This window comes from Periplaneta americana, chromosome 12, assembly GCF_040183065.1.
Source record: "Periplaneta americana isolate PAMFEO1 chromosome 12, P.americana_PAMFEO1_priV1, whole genome shotgun sequence".
NCBI lineage: Eukaryota > Metazoa > Arthropoda > Insecta > Blattodea > Blattidae > Periplaneta > Periplaneta americana.
The window spans coordinates 14566095-14586211 of NC_091128.1; the positions used below are offsets into that span (position 1 = coordinate 14566095).

The window sequence follows — 20117 nt, forward strand, 5'->3', positions numbered from 1 at the left end:
TACGAAAAGTTTTTTAACCTTTCAAGGTCATCCAATATGATTTTGAAAAATGAATAGGAAAAATGTGACCTTTAATTTTCTTTCAAAAAATATATTTAATATATTATTTAATGCATTAACTAAGTTACAAGTATGAATTTGAGATGATAATGTGATCAAGAGATATAAATTAATGTATTAAGTATCCTATGGAATTTTAAAACATATTTTCAAGCAAGTTTTGTTGCACCTATAATTTATAACCAGTACAACATATTCCACTGTTGTAAACGATGATAACAGACGAAGGCTCAATGTATCCAACCTGACGTTGATATAGAGCAGATATCATCTAGTGATGCATGGAAGGGAGGAAGTTGAGGCATGAATTAGAGGGTCGCGCTGTAGCAGAGGCAGTGGAACTCGAGTATCGGAAGCAATGAAACATTCACAGTAGTGTCAAACCATTCATTATGAATGAGGCTATATTCTCAATTGAGCAAGTCAACAGTCGACAAGTTAAATTGGAAAAATTTGCAAGTAATGTTGAGTGAAGAGAGAAAATACACAACGTCCAGGCATATTCAGCAACGGATACCTTACATTCAACATCCCATCTCAACAGACGTATTCATGCATAAAATTTGGGGCTTTTTAAGGGTACATCTTGGTGAAAATTTGTCAGTGTTGGTCAAAAAATCACGTTTTAGTTTTTCGCATTGAAAAATTATTGTTTATGGTCTAAGGAAGATCTGTGGAAATTTTCATCCACTTTGCTCCTCCAATTACATGTTTTGGCTGCCATTTTTAAATGCCATATGCATGTGTTTATATTAATTTAAAATATTTCAAACTCATTTTTCTCTGCTTTTGTTTTTTTTTTTTTTGCACATTTTGCTAATGCTAAAAATGCTATTTTTCCTACAAAATTTGTACTACATGAGTGATTTTTGTTGTGAAACTTCTTTAATATGTATGTAACAAAACTTAATTAGGAATTTTTTTTTAAGTCTTACGTTTTTTAAATATTAGTTTCCTTTTGCAGAAGTTTCTAACTTTTTGACTGTTTTTACTGTTGACAATATAATTAAATTTTTTTATGTAAAAGAAACGAAAACACTGAAAGTAAGTTTTGTTTAGGGTGTTTGAAAGTTATAAAAGTGGAATTTCAAGCAAAAATATTAAAATTTGTAGGCATAATACCGATTTTTCAAAATATTTAAATTTACAAAAATGTTAATAATTCACACATTCTTAAACAGTTATATGAAATTAGTATGCACACTATGAGTACAATAACTGTAAAAAATTTCAGACTTCTACCTTTATTTGTTTAGAAAATTGAAACTTCACCTTGGTGTTCCCTTAAGTTTATTTACACATGCGTTAACATCTGGGTCATGTTACATGTGTAGGCTCTTTGAGTATATCAGTAGGCCATGAACTATTGTTGTGATTCTTTGTTTCTATTGTATGTTGTATATGACTTGTATTCATTTTAACTGATTTCAATTTTTAATGATTAAGAATATTATATTAATGGTGATTAAGATAGTGATCAATCATGATATGTAAATTTTCAATCTGGCATTTGTCTTTTTGACTGAGGGAAACCATGATAAACCTCCATCAGATTGTACTCTCTACTAGAGATGAGCTTAAACGATATTTTAAGTATCTATGACAACTGTGTCTGTGACAATTAAATATCTGTGACTTTCATCGGTGATTGTGTCACACTGATATTTTTATAATATTGTTAAGCAAAATATGCATGAATTACATCGATATTTTGTCACACCGATAAAAATTAACAGGAAATATTAAAGAGCAGTGAACTGTGACTTCTCTGTGCATGATTTATGTGGGAAAATCCAACAAATAAATTATGTACACGTACCATTAACAAATAAATACTGAACAGTAATGTCTCAAAAGTTAACCTCGTGTACCAAGAGGTTATATTGTAGGTAGTGAATCAGTTGATAATTTTTAAATATAGTTGGGTATAGAGAAATTGAAGTTATGTGATTATCTTCATTATTTTTAAAATTGATCCGTTTTATTGTATATGATATAGTGAATAAATTATTTGAAGTCATGCATTAACATTATAATATTGAATCATAGAATAAAAATGAATGAAACACTAGTATTCGGAAAATAATTACTAAACAAAACAGTTGTTCGGACAGAATTATACATAAGATAAGTGCTGGTAACCAATGGTGTTATTATTTAAATCGTTTAATCACTGCATCATTTATAATAAGATCGTGAAACTAGCATTCAAGTACTAAGGTTGGATTAAAAGTAGTGACAACAGTTCGATATTTCTGACATGGCTTTATTCACAGGGATACAACATTTACGTACCTTATATATAGTCGCCTCCCTTATTTATTACCTTTTGCCAAATGTTTGGAAGGCGTCGTACACCATCAGCGTGTCCATCTTTGTTAATGTTCCGTATTGACCGCCCAATAGCACGGATAAGTTCATCTCTGATATTGTACCGGGTCCCTCGCAGTGGTTCTTTCACTTCGGTGAAAAGATTGTAATCGAATGGACTCATATCGGGTGAGTACGGTGGATGTTCCAGAATCTCCCATTGCCAGCGGCGCAAGAGGTCCTTGACAGCAACAGCGGTGTGACTCCATGCATTATCATGAAAAATGATGGGATTCTGTACCACCAAGTGTCGTCGTTTTCTCCTGAGGGCTGGACGAAGGTGGTGCTGCAGGAACCTGCAGTAGTAGTCCGCGTTTGCCGTCTGGCTTGGAGGTACAGCGTGGTGCAGTATTACCCCATCAATGTCATACGCCACAATGAACATCACCTTTACAGCACTTTGTGTAGGGCTCACTTTCTTCGGACAAGAAGAACTTGGATGCTTCCATTCATTTGATTAAAGTTTCAAGTTTGGTTGGTTCGTATGAGCGAGCCCAGATTTCGTCCATAGCGACGATTCATCCAAGAATGTCGTCATCTTTCCTTTGGTACCGGTCCAACAAGGCTGCATAGCAGTGCCATTGTTAAATCTCGGAAATTTCATGGGGTATCCAACGCCCTGTAATTTTGCGGTAACCCAGAATGTCTTGCAGAGTGTGGAGCACAGTTTTGTGACATACATACTCTGACTTCTGCCACTAACCCACATGCAGTCCATCGGCGATCAGCTCCAACAGGGTAGCAAGGATTTGAACTGTGTTGTCCTCCACGCGGGATCATCCTGTACGGAGGTTGTCCTGAACGGCAACCCTGCCTTCCCGGAACGCTTTAACCCATCGTGCCACTGTACGATATGGCAACGCTGCATTGGCACATGCTTCACGCAGTCCCTGAAAACATTCTTGTGCACTACACTACGACTTCGTGTCACTTCAACTTTGATCCAGGGACGTTCCTCTAGTTTTGTAAACGTGGTCTTAGGGTGCTCACACTATCCCTATGAAAGTCAACGTTCTATACACTCCAGTAGATTGACAGAGTACTGTCGCCGCTGGCTGCACTAACTCATCTAACAGTTCTTGTTCATGTCCACACAGCTGGCAGCTCTCGAATGCACCATCGTCACGTGACAGCAGTGTTGCCATAACTTTTTATCCAACCTATATAGTTTTGGCGATTTCGGAAGTGAAAATCGTTGCATTTATAAGGAATTTTTGTGGAGATGCAGTTGATAGGGTCAAACTAGCACTGAGGTAGTTCCAGTGATTGTTGATAGAGTCAAACTAACGCTGAGGTAGTTCGGTGATTTCTGAAGTGAAAATCGTTGAATTTATAAGGAATTTTTTGTGGAGATGCAGTTGATCGTATATGCAAGGCATAACAAAGCCTAAACTAATCAAACCTAACCTGTCACAGATTCGTATATGCTAGGTGTAGATATGCTAGTATAGCCAAATAATTTGCCCACCATATTATATACAGTAAATTTTTAAACATGAAAAATAATCACATAACCTCAATTTCTCCATAATCCACTACATTTAAATAGTATCAACTGATTCGGTAACTATCCAGAAAAGCTACACCAATTAAAGGCTTAGTTTTCTTTTCCTTCATTGGCTTTTGTGAGACTATATAGTTGTAAACACGTGTCTTAGTTTGCAGCCGCAAATACTTTCAACAAAAAGTCGTTTGATACCTGTAATGCACCATTGTAGTCTTTCCCCACTTGTTATTACAAACATGCCATGAGAGAGATCCAGAGCGAATTACTAGGGAAATGATCAGTTTCCCTGGTATTGCTTCTGGATCTGTCGAGTGTTATATTTGTAACAAGTAGGGAAAGGTAGGGTTACAACAGTGCACTAGAATATACAGGTAAGTATAAAACCATTTTTATGTTGAAAGTAATTGTGGCTCCAAAGTAATACCAATGAATGTAATAATGTGTACCCCATGTGTAACTTTACATATTCGATAGATTTATTTGTATACTCAATTAAAAATAAAGGCATCTAATTAAATTTGTCCTGATTAACCCATATACAGTAATTAAGTAGGCTTGCCTAAGCCTTAGGAACTCTTTAGAGTGCACAAAAACCCCACCTCTAGTTTGAACATTATATGTCAGAAATTGTTTCGTTTAAAATGCTGTGATCTTCATTATCTTTCACGACTGTCAAGCTTTGTCTAGACAGAAATAGCCAGTTTTGTCCTATTCGGTTTTAATACTATAGGTACTGCCGTCAGCTTCTGAGAACTGCTTTGAAAGTTCGAAAGGGCATAATGTTCAGTGACAGAGTGAATTAACATGATTTAAGTTTGATGTCCCTTATTTTCAAATGTATTTAATTACTCTGTTTATGTGTAAGTGTAGGCCTATTTTAAAAATGTGCAAGGGCAATGAGAACGGTTTGATGGAGCAGTGTCTGCTAGATGTCAGATCTTTTCGGAATTTATAAAATTGCCATTTTTGCTAACTACCCCATATTATTATATTTAAAAGTTGAAAATTACTTGCAAGTTGATGATTTTAAGAATATCTACACTCATATCACTAAATATCAAGTCCAGAACATTGATTAGGTCTAATAATTGGGGTGGAGTAACACCCCACATGAGTACTAATGTTAGGAAACACTCCGCGACTTCCTAAACATAATAAACTTTTTATAAATAATTTGATTTTAAGTTTAATTATTTTAATTAATACTACCATGCATTGGTATGTAGCTGTACATTAAAACTGGATCATACATAAATGAGAGAAGTACAGGTAGGTTATTACAAATAATGTTGTAGGCTCTTTTAACTATTCAGTTTGTAATTAAAAATATAACTGAAAAAATATTGTTACTGCATAAAAATTAAGTGGAAAATGCATGTAAGTTAATATAAATTCATAGTTACATGAAAATGTAAAGATCTCGGGGAATAAATAAAATATTTATAAAACATATATACAGACTAACTATGAAAACAAAATATCAGACTCATGATTATATTATTATAATGCCGTTAATAACTTTGCAACAAATCATCACTTTGCAAACGATAATATTGAACAAAACATCACGAAAAATAATCAAATATCACTGCCCGATTACTGTTAATGTATCATTGTGCATGCACAAACCCATGACGTAGAGGAGAGAGTTGAGTACGTCACAGATTCACAGTCCTAAGAGATAAGAGTACTGAATAATACTCTTCGATCACAAGTGATAGAAATATCAGTCACAGAGCAAGACTGGTATCACAGAGTACTGAATACAGAACAGATTTTTGATAGCGATATTTTGTCACATATTTCGGGTCATCAGTCACAGGTTTATAAAGGACAACCAAATACCTGTGACAAAATATCGGTTTGTGAAATATCGGCCAACTCTACTCCCCACCTCCCAAATGTGAGTCTAGTGTGTTACCTCTGATAACCACCTCACTTGATTGCAGCTTTCTTATGTTATGACTAAGGGGCAGATGTTGATGAAAAGTCATCTTCTTATTTTTCACATTAAGACGATGCCCATTAATATAGAAATTCTTTCTATGTTAATATCAACATAAAAAATTTATTTGTTATGTTGCATTTTTTGACGTTTTTGCACTAATAGATCATTTTTATATTTTTTCGGCATTTTTTGGTTATTTTTAATACTACAAAGAACTTTTAGATCATTTGGAATGCATTTTACTTTCTTCTTTACCAGTAGGTCTGTGAAATCATTTTCCAACCAAATAGGTCAATAGTAATTACCTACTGAATAAGTGAATAACAGTGAAATATGAGTTTTATAGTTTGGAACAATCTTTAAAGTCCAGCCCTCATTCCACTGAAGGCTTCACTTCACACAACGGAAGTAATATGAAATGCTTGACAGCAGCTTAGTTTAAGTGAGGACTTTGACCTCTACTGTTCTTTTGTCAGTACGAGGGTGTCTTAGAATTTATATTTGGAATGGGGGAAACTTTCACCATGTCCTGGACAGAACGTTGTGTTCTCAACATGGTTCAGAAGGGATGTCTACTATAGTAGACAGACAGTATTTTTAACACAAAGTTTGCAAGAACGCATGCTGCTTCCACAATTTGTTTTGTCATTCACACTCCCTCATCTGGAAGATCTGTTAACAAAAGTGAAGTGCGGAAGGAGGAGGAGATGGAGAATGAAGGCACTGACATGGACCACCCCTGATTGAAACACATTGTAAACCCTCATTAAAATCTATAGTTTTCTCTTAAAATCTTCATTTTGTTGCATGTTCTTTTCCTTTATCATAGTCAAATTCCAGGAAGTTGGGTCCTCTCTCTGAGATTTGCGGGGCAGTCATTGAAACAAGGTGACTGATTTTTAAGAAGTTGTGTTGCGAGTACGGTAAATAATATTTTACTGTCATTTTCCATTAGTTTAAGGGCATTTTAATGATCATTTTAAGTAGATTTTTAGGTCATCAACATCCTCCCCCTAGTTATGACAATACAAACTAATAACCAATGTAACTGTTATCACAATCTGAAGTCGAAACAACTTTTATTTACTTTTATACCACTACTTTTAACAATTATACTCATTTCTGATGTTTAAGTTGTTTATTTATTTGTTTGTCTGATGTTTATTTAACAATTTAATCAGAGTCACCAACTCTCTGCTTTACCAATCAAGTGCACTTACATTGTATTAAAATTAATAACTTCTGACAATATTGTGGTCCCAAATTCAAATTTCAAACATAGATAGGACATTGAATGACAGATAAAATATATTGTTTAAAACAAAATCCAAATGGAACATTTTAAAGGTCAAAGGTCATAATGGCTGACATTGACATTTGAAGAACTGGTAATGTACCCATATAACCTATCATTGGAAAGGGTATGAAATCAGCTTCCTAACAGTTTTTAATCAACTCTATACATTTAATAGGTTCCAAGTTAGAGTAATTTTTATACCGCAAGTCGTAAAGCAACAGCATTGTGTTAAAATGATTTCATTTACAACATTAAAAATGTACATGAATACATACTTCCATGTGGCCTATGAACAGACAAAATTTAATTACAATTTGAAAGGCTCTGTGAGCTGTGTTGTTTTCATATAGAATGACCCGAACCATGACTCAAACAACAGATACAAACAGAGAAATGAAAGTCAATACTGCACACAACACACTTACTGCACTGAAACTCATTTCAGTACTGTACACAGCATCAAGATAACTGTTCATCAGTGGCTTTGCATGTCCTTGAATGGCATATGTACAATTAGGCATTGTTGCAACACATGTCCCATAGCAAGCTAGCAAAAGAAAAGTTACTGATGTCTTTGCAAAACCTCTTATATAGTTTAAATTTAAAAAAAATGCTGTCATATCCTATTTAAGGGCATCTATACATGCTATGATTTCACAACAGTCTTAAAAAAATTCAGGATTACGAAAATTATGTATTGCCTAACTATACTACAGGAATTTACAATAGATTCCTTCCCAGACTTTGTTTTGGCTAAAAAGGGCACTGAAATTTTACAACCATCTAATAATGGACTTCCATTTTATTTTGTAAAACAACTAATCAAAAGTAAATTCAGATATATCCAAAAATAACAAAATTCGGATGGTGCAAAAGATGAAATTGTATTGACTAACCCCAAGATAATCCATCAAGGGCTGCGTAAATTTGCTGTTATGATGTTCAAGTTGATAACAGGTCACAGGATAGGAATTTCCCATACATCCGCCTGTGCATTGTGTGACGCAAATGAAGAGATGAACATGGAAACATAAGATGCACAGCATTGCTACAAGAAGAACTGCAAGGCTTTAACAAGAATATTTGTAAAGCATGTGAGAAGGTGAATGAGTTTTATAAGGAACTTTTATTTTGGATTGACTGCATTAATTAAGAGATTGCAGTTTTTCCAACTGTTTTTGAACATACCAAACAAAATTAAGCTAGTGTTTGTTTCTGATAGAATTTAGGAAATAATCAAATGCCAGTTGCACAATCTCCAGATACGTTTCTGGAAAGTGAGGGCTTCTAACACTCCTAGATTGGCTTACAAATTCTGTTCACACCACTGCCATCCGATCTTTCCTTAAAATTAATAGAATGCAAATAAAATTCGAGAACTAATTAATTTGCGACTTTTGGATATATGCTTACAGAGTACAAGGATGTTAATAATACAGCGGCAGCTTCTGCATGCTTGTTAAGAGGAGGAAATAAATTAATTGCATAAAATGGATGAAACAGGCAATAAATTACCCTACATACAGATGTAAAAACAAAATTGATTACCTTTAGTGATTGTCATTATTGATAGAAGAACCCTTCTCATCGCTATTTTGTTGTTGCAAAATGTTCCATTACTTGATCATGCCATTTTGGATATTTTTCCAACTGGAGTAAAAGTTCTTTCTCGTTTGATATAAGTGCAAGAAAAGATAGCCTCTCTTGACCCATAGTGTTCTTGACAGTAAGTTTTTATTCTCTTCATGAGAAACTTCCCTCATTTGCAAAATAATGTTTTCTTTAACAAAGTTCACTGGTAACTCTTTGAAGATTTGTGCAGTCCTGCTGTAGATCACAACTATCAGTTCAAAGGCTCTCCCTGTCCAAGTGTTCAAGGTAATAGTTCAGTAGTGATGAAAATGCAGAAGTAGGAAAGTTGTTAAAAAACATTCAAATCTTGTAGCATTGAGCAGCTTCAGAAAATAAACTTCCTTAGATCTTCGAATCTCACTTCCATTTGTGTTGTCAGTATATCAGTAATGTTAAAGTACAACTGATGGAAATGTGTTTCTGAATCTTAAGCTGCAAAGCAGAAGAAGTGTCTCCAGTTTCATTATTTGCTGATGGTGCTCATATGCTGCATCACTTCTTGATTTCTTCAGAAATTCAATCACTTCATTTATATGGTTAGAACAGAAATCAATATTGCTAGTTCTTGCTTTGAGAATGTCAAAGAGAATACTAGTTTTCGAAAACACTTCACTGAAAACCGAAAGCAAGAAATTGGATTCAAAATCTTCTAATAGACAAATATATCCATTAGTTTCCCCAATTGTCATATCATCCCACTTCCTTGAGTTGTCTTCCAAAATTCCAGTAACCATTGCTACAAATCTTTCCTTAAGCACTTTTACACGTTCAGCCAAATGAGATTTGAAGTTTTTGGGCATCTTTTGGTAATCTGAGTTTGGCCACATTGGTAAGCACTTCTGAATGAACATCTGCCTTTGTGCTGGATTGTTCATGCTGCTGTCAGTGACCTGGAATTTTTCAGTTAATCAGGTTATCTGACCTTACTCCTATAACTTTCTTTCTGTGCTGATTGTGAAGGATGCTGTGTATGTGTCATCCCTGCCACATCGTCATAGTTACGATAGCATATGACTGGTGCAATCGAAACTATAGACTCTATATGTTCTCTCATGTATGGTGAGAACTCTTTATCATCAACTGGACATATCAACAAGGAAACAACTTAAAATTTAAAGTTTTGAGAAACCAGCATTTTAAAGCTTTATGTTGCTGTCAAAAATCAAAGAATCTATAAAATTACTCCAAATTCTGTTAATGATATTTTATATATGAGTCATTCCACATCAGATCGCACAAAATTGTACAAATTTTGACCTTCATATTTCTGATTGCGTTTATATTTTTTCTACCAACTCTATGGGTCTAATAAACTAACAAGTGTATTTTTATTTCCACCTAAGACCACATGTTTTTAAAATATTGTATGTTAAAATTCGTTAAAAACGTTACACAATGCAACATTTCAAGCATCATATTTCTGATGATATTGATGTTAATTTTTTTTTTTTGGAAAAATGCATTTAAAAGCTTGAAATATTGTCATTTGTTAAATATTTACCAACTGATTTTAATATAATTATTACAAATATTTTTTTTATAATTCAATTTTTTGAAGTTAGATATCAATTTGAAATAGCTGTATTAAAAATCTAAAAAAAAAATGACTACTAAGTGGACTGAAGTATTCCTAATAATTCCAGAAAAATTACAATGGGATCTCTTATAGTTTAATGGAAATTTAATTACTTACAAAACAATGTGTAGCAGACCGGTGCAGCAGCAGTGGAAGGGTAGTGTTGACCACTTGCTTGGAGATTTATCTGCACTGGATGATCGCAACATTACACCCAGTACAGATCAAGTCATCGAGGAAAAACTACTAACTTACACTTGTACTCACTTATTATATTTTCAAATATTTGTACATTTTGCATTTTAAACGTCTGTTTTCATTCACACTACACTTTAAATTTTCACTCGCCTACCTTCTTTCTCGAAAGAAAATAAATTGTTTTACTAAATCTTCAGTTTTTGACAACGGAATGAAAGAATGTAACTTTAATATACCAGTTATTGGTTTTAGATTGTGATATCTGGCCTGCAAATTTTCAGTGTAGTTTTTGTGCTTATTCAGGGGACAAAATATAAATGACACGTTATAAATGCTTTTTTGTGCCCAATGAAACAGTTTTTTTGGTGTTGTTATAGGATCTTGATCAAGTTGTAGGCTGGCTTTCATAGCAAGTCTTTTAACAGTTCAGCTGCTATTACATTATCAAAGTTCTTTGACAAAGATCTTTTATAAAATATAAATTATAACATATATTATAGTGTAATGGGTTTTCTTTTATAAAATGTAAGTGCATCTTATCTTTGATAAAAGATTTCTGTACCTTGAAACAAATATGGTGGAACGCAAATATAACTGGACTGTTACTACGACAAAAATTCTGATATCGGAGTGTGAAGGAAATTAAATGTTGTAAGTAAATAATTTGTATAATATAATATTAATATTATATAATATATTTTATAATAATTTATATAACTTTTGAAGTCCTTGCATTGTAGCTCTTTCAATAAGTTCTGATGGATGCCTCTCTTACTACATTTTGCAATCCACGGTTTAACCCATAGGCATTTCTTTTTCTATGTATCAATAAATTTAAATCATTTTATTCAATATTATGGTTTAACACTAATATAATATAAAACAAATTAATTCAATGTTTTATATATTTACATCGTATTGTGTCATCATACAAACGTTTTTGCCCTCATGGGGCATCTTCAGGTAGGAATGTTTACAATATCAATCTAAAATCAATTAAAATAATCTGGCCTCATGTTTGAAAATAATAATAATAATCTTATTGAAGTGATAGTATAGGTAAGTATTCAGCATAGTGACAAATATTGATCATACAAATTATTAGAAACATAATCATATCAAATGTTAAAATTCACAAGCCTACATGGCTATTAAATGTTGCTGAAGAATAAGTAATGATGACTCACAAAAGTTAATACAATAATATCATAGGTGCATTGTGCTATTGCCAATAAACTTTAATTAATAATGACGTATAAAACAATATTGCGTGGCGTCGCGGTCTGGGGCATCCTGCCTAGGACTCGCATAACGGAATGCGCGCTGGTTCGAATCTTCATGGGGGAAGAAATTTTCTCATGAAATTTCGGCCAGTGTATGGGACCAGTGCCCACCCAGCATCGTGATGCACTTGGGGAGCCACGATAGGTAGTGAAATCCAGTTGCGAATGCCAGCTATAATGGCTGGGGGGGGGGGGGGATCATCGTCCACCTCTGCTTCGACATGTGGGCGTGAGGTCAGCAGCCGGCTGGTCAGTCTAGGCCCTTCATGGACTGTAGCGCCATGGATTATTATTATTATTATTATTATTATAAAACAATATTGTGTAAGCTTGTGTATCAGTATATTGACCAGTAATAAATATATTATAGAATTATTTTATAATACAAACGTATTACTGAATGTTGAGTCATAAAGTCTGAAATCAAATGGTGTGATTGGCTATTTCTGATGGGGCAAGTGGGTTGTTTTTGTATTTGTGTGTCAACTATCATATGCTCAACTATCTGAAAACAAATATTTCTTATTTGTAATAGATGAATTGAATATATTGAATAGAATTCCATCTAAAAATGGTCAAATCTACTTACATTGACATGTGGGAGTTTCTGAAGTCTATTATAATGTAAATGTGTCTTTAAATGTTGAATTAAAGTTGATGTTTTGGCTGTGAACATTACGTCGGTTCGAATGAATGAGCTGTTCTCGGTGTCCAAATAATATTATCGTGTATTCAGTTTGATCTGTAACAAATATTTAATATTTTTATGGAAGTGAATAATTGACTAAAAAATTAATTTGAATTATGTTCAATATCTACTTACAAGTTGAGCATCGGGAGCAGAATGGAGTTACTGGCTCGTGTGTTTGCCAACGACTAACCAAATGTAACGTATTGTGTATGGCTCATGTGTCCGCGTAGTGATATTAATAGGTGAAGCAAGGGACTATGTTTTTTCTGTTTAAAGAGTGTATAACGGATTTTAGTTACGGATAAGATTTTCATTAATTATAGTACTGTGTTTTAATTATTGTTTAGTTATATAGAATTCTTCAGCACTAATTATTAATTTAACATCTGAACATGTGTCTAATATTTCGAAGGTACCTCTATTGAGTCCTAATTCATGACCGGTATCTATTAAATGGATGGCATATTTTGATTTTCTACGGTTATTCTTAAAGTCAGATACGTGTTCACTGTATCTGACTTTAAAATTTCTATGGGTTTGGCCTATAAATTTATTTTTACAAGTTACACATTCTAAACTGTAGATGTCGTTATTAAGTAATTTATTGTGTTTATGAAGTCCATTAGCTAGATTGTTTTTGAGTTTGTTATTAGGTTTTGGGGGCTATATTAATATTTTCTTTTGCAAAGAAATTACTTAATCTGTTAGAGATCCTATATTTATTATATGTAAGTGGTGCATATGTCTTGTGAGTTTTTTCTTTATTTAATGGTATGGGTGTTAAGCCATAAGATTGAATAAAAAGATTTAAATTTATTGATACATAGCATATAATAAGGGCTTAGCTGACCATTCCAAAATGAATTGTAAATTCCTCCCCCCCCCCCATCTCCCCCAATAAAATGCTTATTTAATAAATTGAACTAATTGTAGCTAAACAAGCATAATATTGTTCTTCATTCATGGTGTTATAAACTTAACGCCTAAATATTAGTATCAACAAATCCTCGGAATACCGGAATACATGTTAACTGTTGTGGAACAAGTGTTAGGTGGGCTTTTGTTCCTAATTTTAGGTTATCTTTGATAAAATATTTTATAAAAGATTGAAATCCTATCTTTTGTTGAAAGATCCTTGATAAAATATTTTATCATATTCTTTGTCAAATAACTTTGATAGTGTAATAGCAGCCTCCTCCAATGCCATCACATGGATCTTTACCATGTGACGTTGCAAAGAAGTACCATTCAGCACTAATTCTATAATTGTCTTCATGTAAGCAGATATTTTTAAAATTCTTTTGTTTCTGTATTGTGAACTTAATCCATTGGAAAAGTAGATAATTTTTCTCATATCGTTGAATTCTTGCTTTAAGAAATTGATTGCTTCAGATTGGAAAAAGTGAAAGAGATTGGTGTCATGTTTCATGCTTTCTGAGATAAGAATACTTCTGTGACGAATTTCTGTACCTTCCTTGAAATATACTACAAAAGGATGTATTGTAGCTTGGCAGTTGTTCCAATGCATACCTTGTACTGAACCTTGTATTACAAAATAATAATTTTCAGAAAAGTCTGCAATAACTATGTAATTTGAACATTTTCTGTAAAACTTTCCACACACAGTCTTCTAGCACATGTGAATGTGTAGGCCTACGGCCACAAACACTTCATTAGCTGGGGATCGCAAGCGCGTGTATGCCTCCGGAAAATAAATTGTTGCAAATGTATGTATGTAGATCCAACATTTTTAAATGCAGTAGTTCACAGGTAATAGATCAGGGAACAAGTGTATTTTTTTTTAACTTGGCTATTTAATGTAGTAATTTTGCTTTGAAAAAAACATGATTAAAAAATTAGGCCAAGTTTTTAATTTATTTGTGATCGGCCTAAAGTAATGAAAAGTATTGTATGGTATTTAGTCTTTCAAATGCGCCAAACCCCAAATCTCAACTATATGTGGACACAGAGTTCCAAGTGAGCTTATGTAACAGTAACAAATTCGACCTTCTACGAGAAGATCATGTTTTATTGGTATGCAATTTGACGCGAAATGACTCATATACAGTACAAGTTTGAAATTAGAATGTGTTAATTGGATTTTTCACAGCAACATGAAGTTGTAAAATTGAGTTTTCTCAAAACATTAAATTTTGAGTTGTTTCTCTTTTGAACTGGTCTGTTGGTATGCCATATCACATGGAGATCCCATGATGAAGTTTTGTGATGTTAGTAAGTCTCTTAGAATTTGTTCATTTTAATTGATGCCTTACACGTTCTTCAATCATAAGTGGTTGCTTTTTACTAAATATGTCAAGTTCTTTTTATTACTTTTTACGTAACCCTATACTTCATAATATTATTATACTGTGCATATAAAAAAAATGCGTGCATTACACACTTTAGGTATGGTAACAGGCAACTTACCACGTTCAAATGTCATGTTGTTCCCATGGTAACATATAAATGGAGCCTTGTAAAAGATAAGCTGTTTGACTACAGCAGGATTGTCCCACCCATCCTGATAAAAATGTCAGAGTTATAATTTTAATAACTGCATGCTAAGTACAGTAGAGGAGGCAAGACCTGTCTTGTGATATTATCATGTGCTATGGCTATATCACCAATATACAATATATGGAGGGGGAAGATAAGTTTTAATCTGAAATGAACTTCCATGTCAGTAGATTCATGTAATATTAACCATCATGAAACAAACTCTCTTTCTGATAGCTCATTCTTTCTCCTCTCACACAGCTCACATGCAAGGTCTCAAGTGTAAATTGGTCATTTATTTTGCAAGGAATATTTGTATGAGGTGGTAATGAAAGTGGTGTGGCTTATTTCATTTCAGAACTTGCATTAGCCATGCGTAGACTTCATGACAGTTTCGTTGCATTGGCTGGACGTTTGCAGCCACTCCATAACTCTGTCGAAATGCAAAAGGAACAATATTTAAATCTCAGGAAATATTTCTTGAAAGATTCCACTAATGTGTTCGAAGAGCAGGCCAAGAAGACTGTTGGCATTGGTATTAAACCTGCCAATGTTGTGAAAATTGCTCCTGGACCTACACCTTTCTCAGGTAATTAACTGAAATAGAGATTTTTGAAGTGTAATTCGTAGATATTTAAATACATTCTTAATTTTAGTTGCATGTATTTATTCAAAGAATGTAAGATGTGGTTATGAACAGAAATCTCTTTAAAATTTATGTTTTAAATATATCACAAGAACATAAATAAACTTTGTCTGATGCATGTTTCTCATCCTCTGATGAAAGTAATAAAATTGCAATCACTGGAAAATTGTAATTTGTGGTTACAATGAAACAAATGAAAGAGCTCAATATCCGAAATTTGATGGAAATTGAAATTGTCATCATTATCGTTGTCGTTGCTGTTGTCTTCGTCAATTGTTTTCAGTTATTTTGTCTTGAGAGTCCAGATTTCACTGTAATACTATACTAAACATTGGAAAAGGATAGTGTATAGGATACTTTTATTATAGAGATTTTTTCTACTGATTAGATCTTAGAATTTGAAAGGCCAGAATATGTACATTTTGTGCTATGATACACCGGAATAAGCTCTTGAATTCAAGCAAGATCTTTTCCTCCTCCTTTTCTTGCAAATTTAGTGACCTCCTGCTGTTCATTGGAAACAAAATGATTGCTTATTGCTAAATTGTAGTGTCAACCCATCTTTATTGAATGATCAAACAAGTGTATTTTTATTACTGAGTTGAAAATGTTTTTACTTAAGAATATATTTGAATGCAAAACTCCTGAATGAAGTGCAATAATATTAGAAATACTAATGTTTATTGTCATATAGATTTCAAAATTTTATTATTAATACCGTAAAGACAGACAAATAAGGTCAAATTATTCCATACAGTGTTCACATCAATCTTTAAAATTATAAAATTTTATAAACAACAGTTGTCTGAACATATTCAGTTGCTGTACATGTTTCGAGGCAATTGCCACCTCATTTTAATTAGCAATTATTCACTGTAATAGAATTATCTTATATTACTAAATTTGAAATAAACTTACGGTAATATTCATAGTCTTAGAGTAATACTTCACTTTTTATTATTAAAACAATGTCAGTCACAGTTTTTTTATTTCAATTTTTTGTTATTTCGCAATATTTATAGTTGGACTTACCATTTGGTGTTAAAATGACGTGATTTTATGTGTCCATAATGAATATACAGAAGAATTAAAATATTTTATATATATTATTTTAATGTACCGAAGTACATATGATATTTCCATGCAGATATTCTGCGTCATCATAGGATGTAAGAGTAATGGAACAGAGAAAAATTCTCTCTGGCGCCGGGATTTGAACCCGGATTTTCAGCTCTACGTGCTGATACTTTATCCACTAAGCCACACCGGATACCACCCCGGCATCAGAAGAATCGTCTCAGATTAAGCTCCAACTCTTGGGTTCCCTCTAGTGGCCGCCCTCTGCACTACGTCATAGATGTCTATGAACGTAGGACCGAAGTCCACACATGTGCTGAGGTGCACTCGTTATGAGTGACTAGTTGGCCGGGATCTGATGGAATAAGCGCCATCTTAAATCAAATCACAAAGTTATTTACGCATATCATATATATTATTTTAATGTACTGAAGTACATATGATATTTCCATGCAGATATTCTGCATCATCATACGATGTAAGAGTAATGGAACGGAGAAAAATTCTCTCCGGCGCCGGGATTTGAACCCGGGTTTTCAGCTCTACGTGCTGATGCTTTATCCACTAAGCCGCACCTCAGCACATGTGTGGACTTTGGTCCTACGTTCATAGACATCTATGATGTAGTGCAGAGGGCGGCCACCAGAGGGAACCCAAGAGTTGGAGCTTAATCTGAGATGATTCTATCTGACGCTGGGGTGGTATCCGGTGTGGCTTAGTGGATAAAGCATCAGCACGTAGAGCTGAAAACCTGGGTTCAAATCCCGGCGCCGGAGAGAATTTTTCTCTGTTCCATTACTCTTACATCGTAAAATATTTGAATTTTGTTTAAACAGCTTTTTAAGTTTCCCACAAGTTTGATTTTCATGACTAACTTTTTAACAAATACCGATTCGGTTATAGAAATTTTAATTGTTTAGCTTGTTTCTAAATTCGTGTCTTTGTTTTATTGCGAGTTCAACTTGTTTGTTTATTTATTTATTCATTTATGTCGGTTTGTCACCTATGGAACTCCTTACCTCATCATATCAGGGATTGGCGAACAGTTAATCAATTTAAATTAAGAATTAAAATTACATACTTTTACACGGAATTGATTTGTGAGTGTAGCTGAATTTAATAGGTTATTCTATGTGTTTATATTATAAAGTTGAATTAGTATATAAATTGTAATTACTTAATTATGTCTCATATTCAATCAATATTTCGTTATACAGTATATAAGCTCCTTAATGTGCATGATAACGATTTCAAGTGCTAATGGCTTCATTGCTAGATGCAAGGCATTGAAACAACAACAACATATTACTATGTTTTTTTTTGTTTCAATGTATATTTCACTTCTGGTAGTGTGGAAGAGAAGACCTCATGGCCTTAACTGTATTAAAATAAATAAAAAAGTAAATAAATATATGTTTAAATACATAAATAAATACATACATGCATAAATAAATTAATGCATACATACATACATACACAAATAAAAATTAAATAAATAAATAAAACAAATGAAATAAATTAAATAAATAAATAAAATATGCCATACATTCTTCCTTTATTCAACCACTAAGAGTGCACACAAAATCTTATCTGTTTTTTAATATTAGCAAGTTGTATGAGAGCCAGGGCATCCTCCTCATTTGAAGAAAACATTACGAAAGCTGTGTGACACGCAAGTGTTTTTGTATCTTCAGTATGCTTTGCTCACGTCATGTCCGCATCATGTCTCTGTCCGACTTCAGAGCCACATCCTGTCTATGTCTTCTCTGTGTGAATTGCGCCTAAGAAAGCAAAGGAAAATTGGAAATGAAATAAAATTTTTATTCAGAAAAAAGTAATTTTTTTAAAAAAGTTATAAATGCACACTTGTAAGCTGTGAAAAATCTTGGCACTACATGGGACTTGGTTGAGACAGAATGTGTACAAACAGAACTAATAACCTAATGGAATCTAAATATAATATTTTAAATAAGAACTCAGAATTATAAACACACAACAAGCTTCAAACACAAAACAGTCAAGTCAATAGCATATATAATGGAATTGTTAACCTAATAAACACACAATTTACACCAGATAAATTATGTATTCTAGACAAAGTATACAGAGTGGAACATAACGTTTTACAATCCTTCTGGGATATGATATCTCGAATTATGGCAAACAAGAAAGTCTAATAATATTTTGTTCCCAGAAGGGCGGTTTTCGAAAAAAAAAAAAAAATGGTCTTTTGTAACTTGAAATTATGATTAAGTTTTTCATGAAACTGCTCAAAATTGGATTTTTATCTCATGTAGGATGATAGAGTAAGCTATGTATGGCCATGTTACTGTAGTATTTACATGGAAAATAAAGCAGATTTTGAATAAATCGCGTTAATAGTCATGTACACATTGCATGGGAACAGGGCTGTGACACGCTGGCAACACTGTTTCTTAAATATATGCAAACCATGTGGCCGAACTAGGTGTACGGAGCGGACGATACGTTTACATTCACTTCGTCATTAGTTGCAGGCTACGTGCAGTTCGAAGCAGTTGAAACACAACGAGATGCCACAGTTTTCTAATCGTGAGTATCTGGACATGTTATTAATTTACGCCGAAACTGGCCACAATGCCACTGCAGCAGCTCGCTTATACCATGACAGATAACTGGATCATGAGTGTGAAAGTTGTAAACACGCAACTGATTGACACTTTGAACAATACCTTTAAAAGACACTGTAGAGAATGGTGTACAAAATTTAACAGTGTTTCTCACAATGTGTATCATTTTCATTTAGTTTCAAAGTGGTTTATTTCTTCCAAACATTGTATTGTAATTGAGTTGAAGTGACATCAACTGTGTGATCCTCAGTGTAAAATAATACTATATTTAAAGGATTAATTTTGTTTTATTCATAATTTGTTATTCTACTGTATTATTGATGAAACTCCCTTAAAATGTAATGGAAACTACGTGTTTGTTCGTACTAAATTTAGTGCTGAAATGATACATCATAGATAACGAATAACATAGTTCATGTAATTAATGTGTTACAATTACATAAATTTTGATTTGACTGCATTCTCAACAGATGTTTTTGTTTACAAAACAGTATGTGTATACTTCCTCTCAAAATCCTTGCCCAGAAGATGATTGGAGCGACATTCAGTATGCTGGGATGAAATGATCTCGCGAAGTAAACACTACTACTGTCTACATTGTTGCAACATTGCAACATTCGTTTTCTCGAAATATTACAAAAACTATTGGTCGTGTGAAAAAATATTATTTGATAAAACGTTTCCAAATGACATGATCTGTTATGTATATGAAGGATTGTAAAAGGGT

The 20117-nt window shown here is 33.3% G+C and overlaps 1 protein-coding gene across 9 annotated transcripts in view; it reads left to right on the forward strand.

The window, feature by feature from the left end:
- Positions 1-20117, forward strand: part of Nup58 (nuclear pore complex protein Nup58) — a 247679-nt gene that overhangs the window by 106473 nt on the left and 121089 nt on the right. For 8 of the 9 annotated variants that reach the window (XM_069840824.1, XM_069840821.1, XM_069840822.1 and 5 more), the window contains exon 6: positions 15417-15647. In XM_069840824.1, the coding sequence (XP_069696925.1) occupies positions 15417-15647 (231 nt within the window). Of the gene's footprint in view, positions 1-15416; positions 15648-19291; positions 19813-20117 lie in introns of those variants that run through there. The other variant, XM_069840829.1, reaches the window with a different exon arrangement.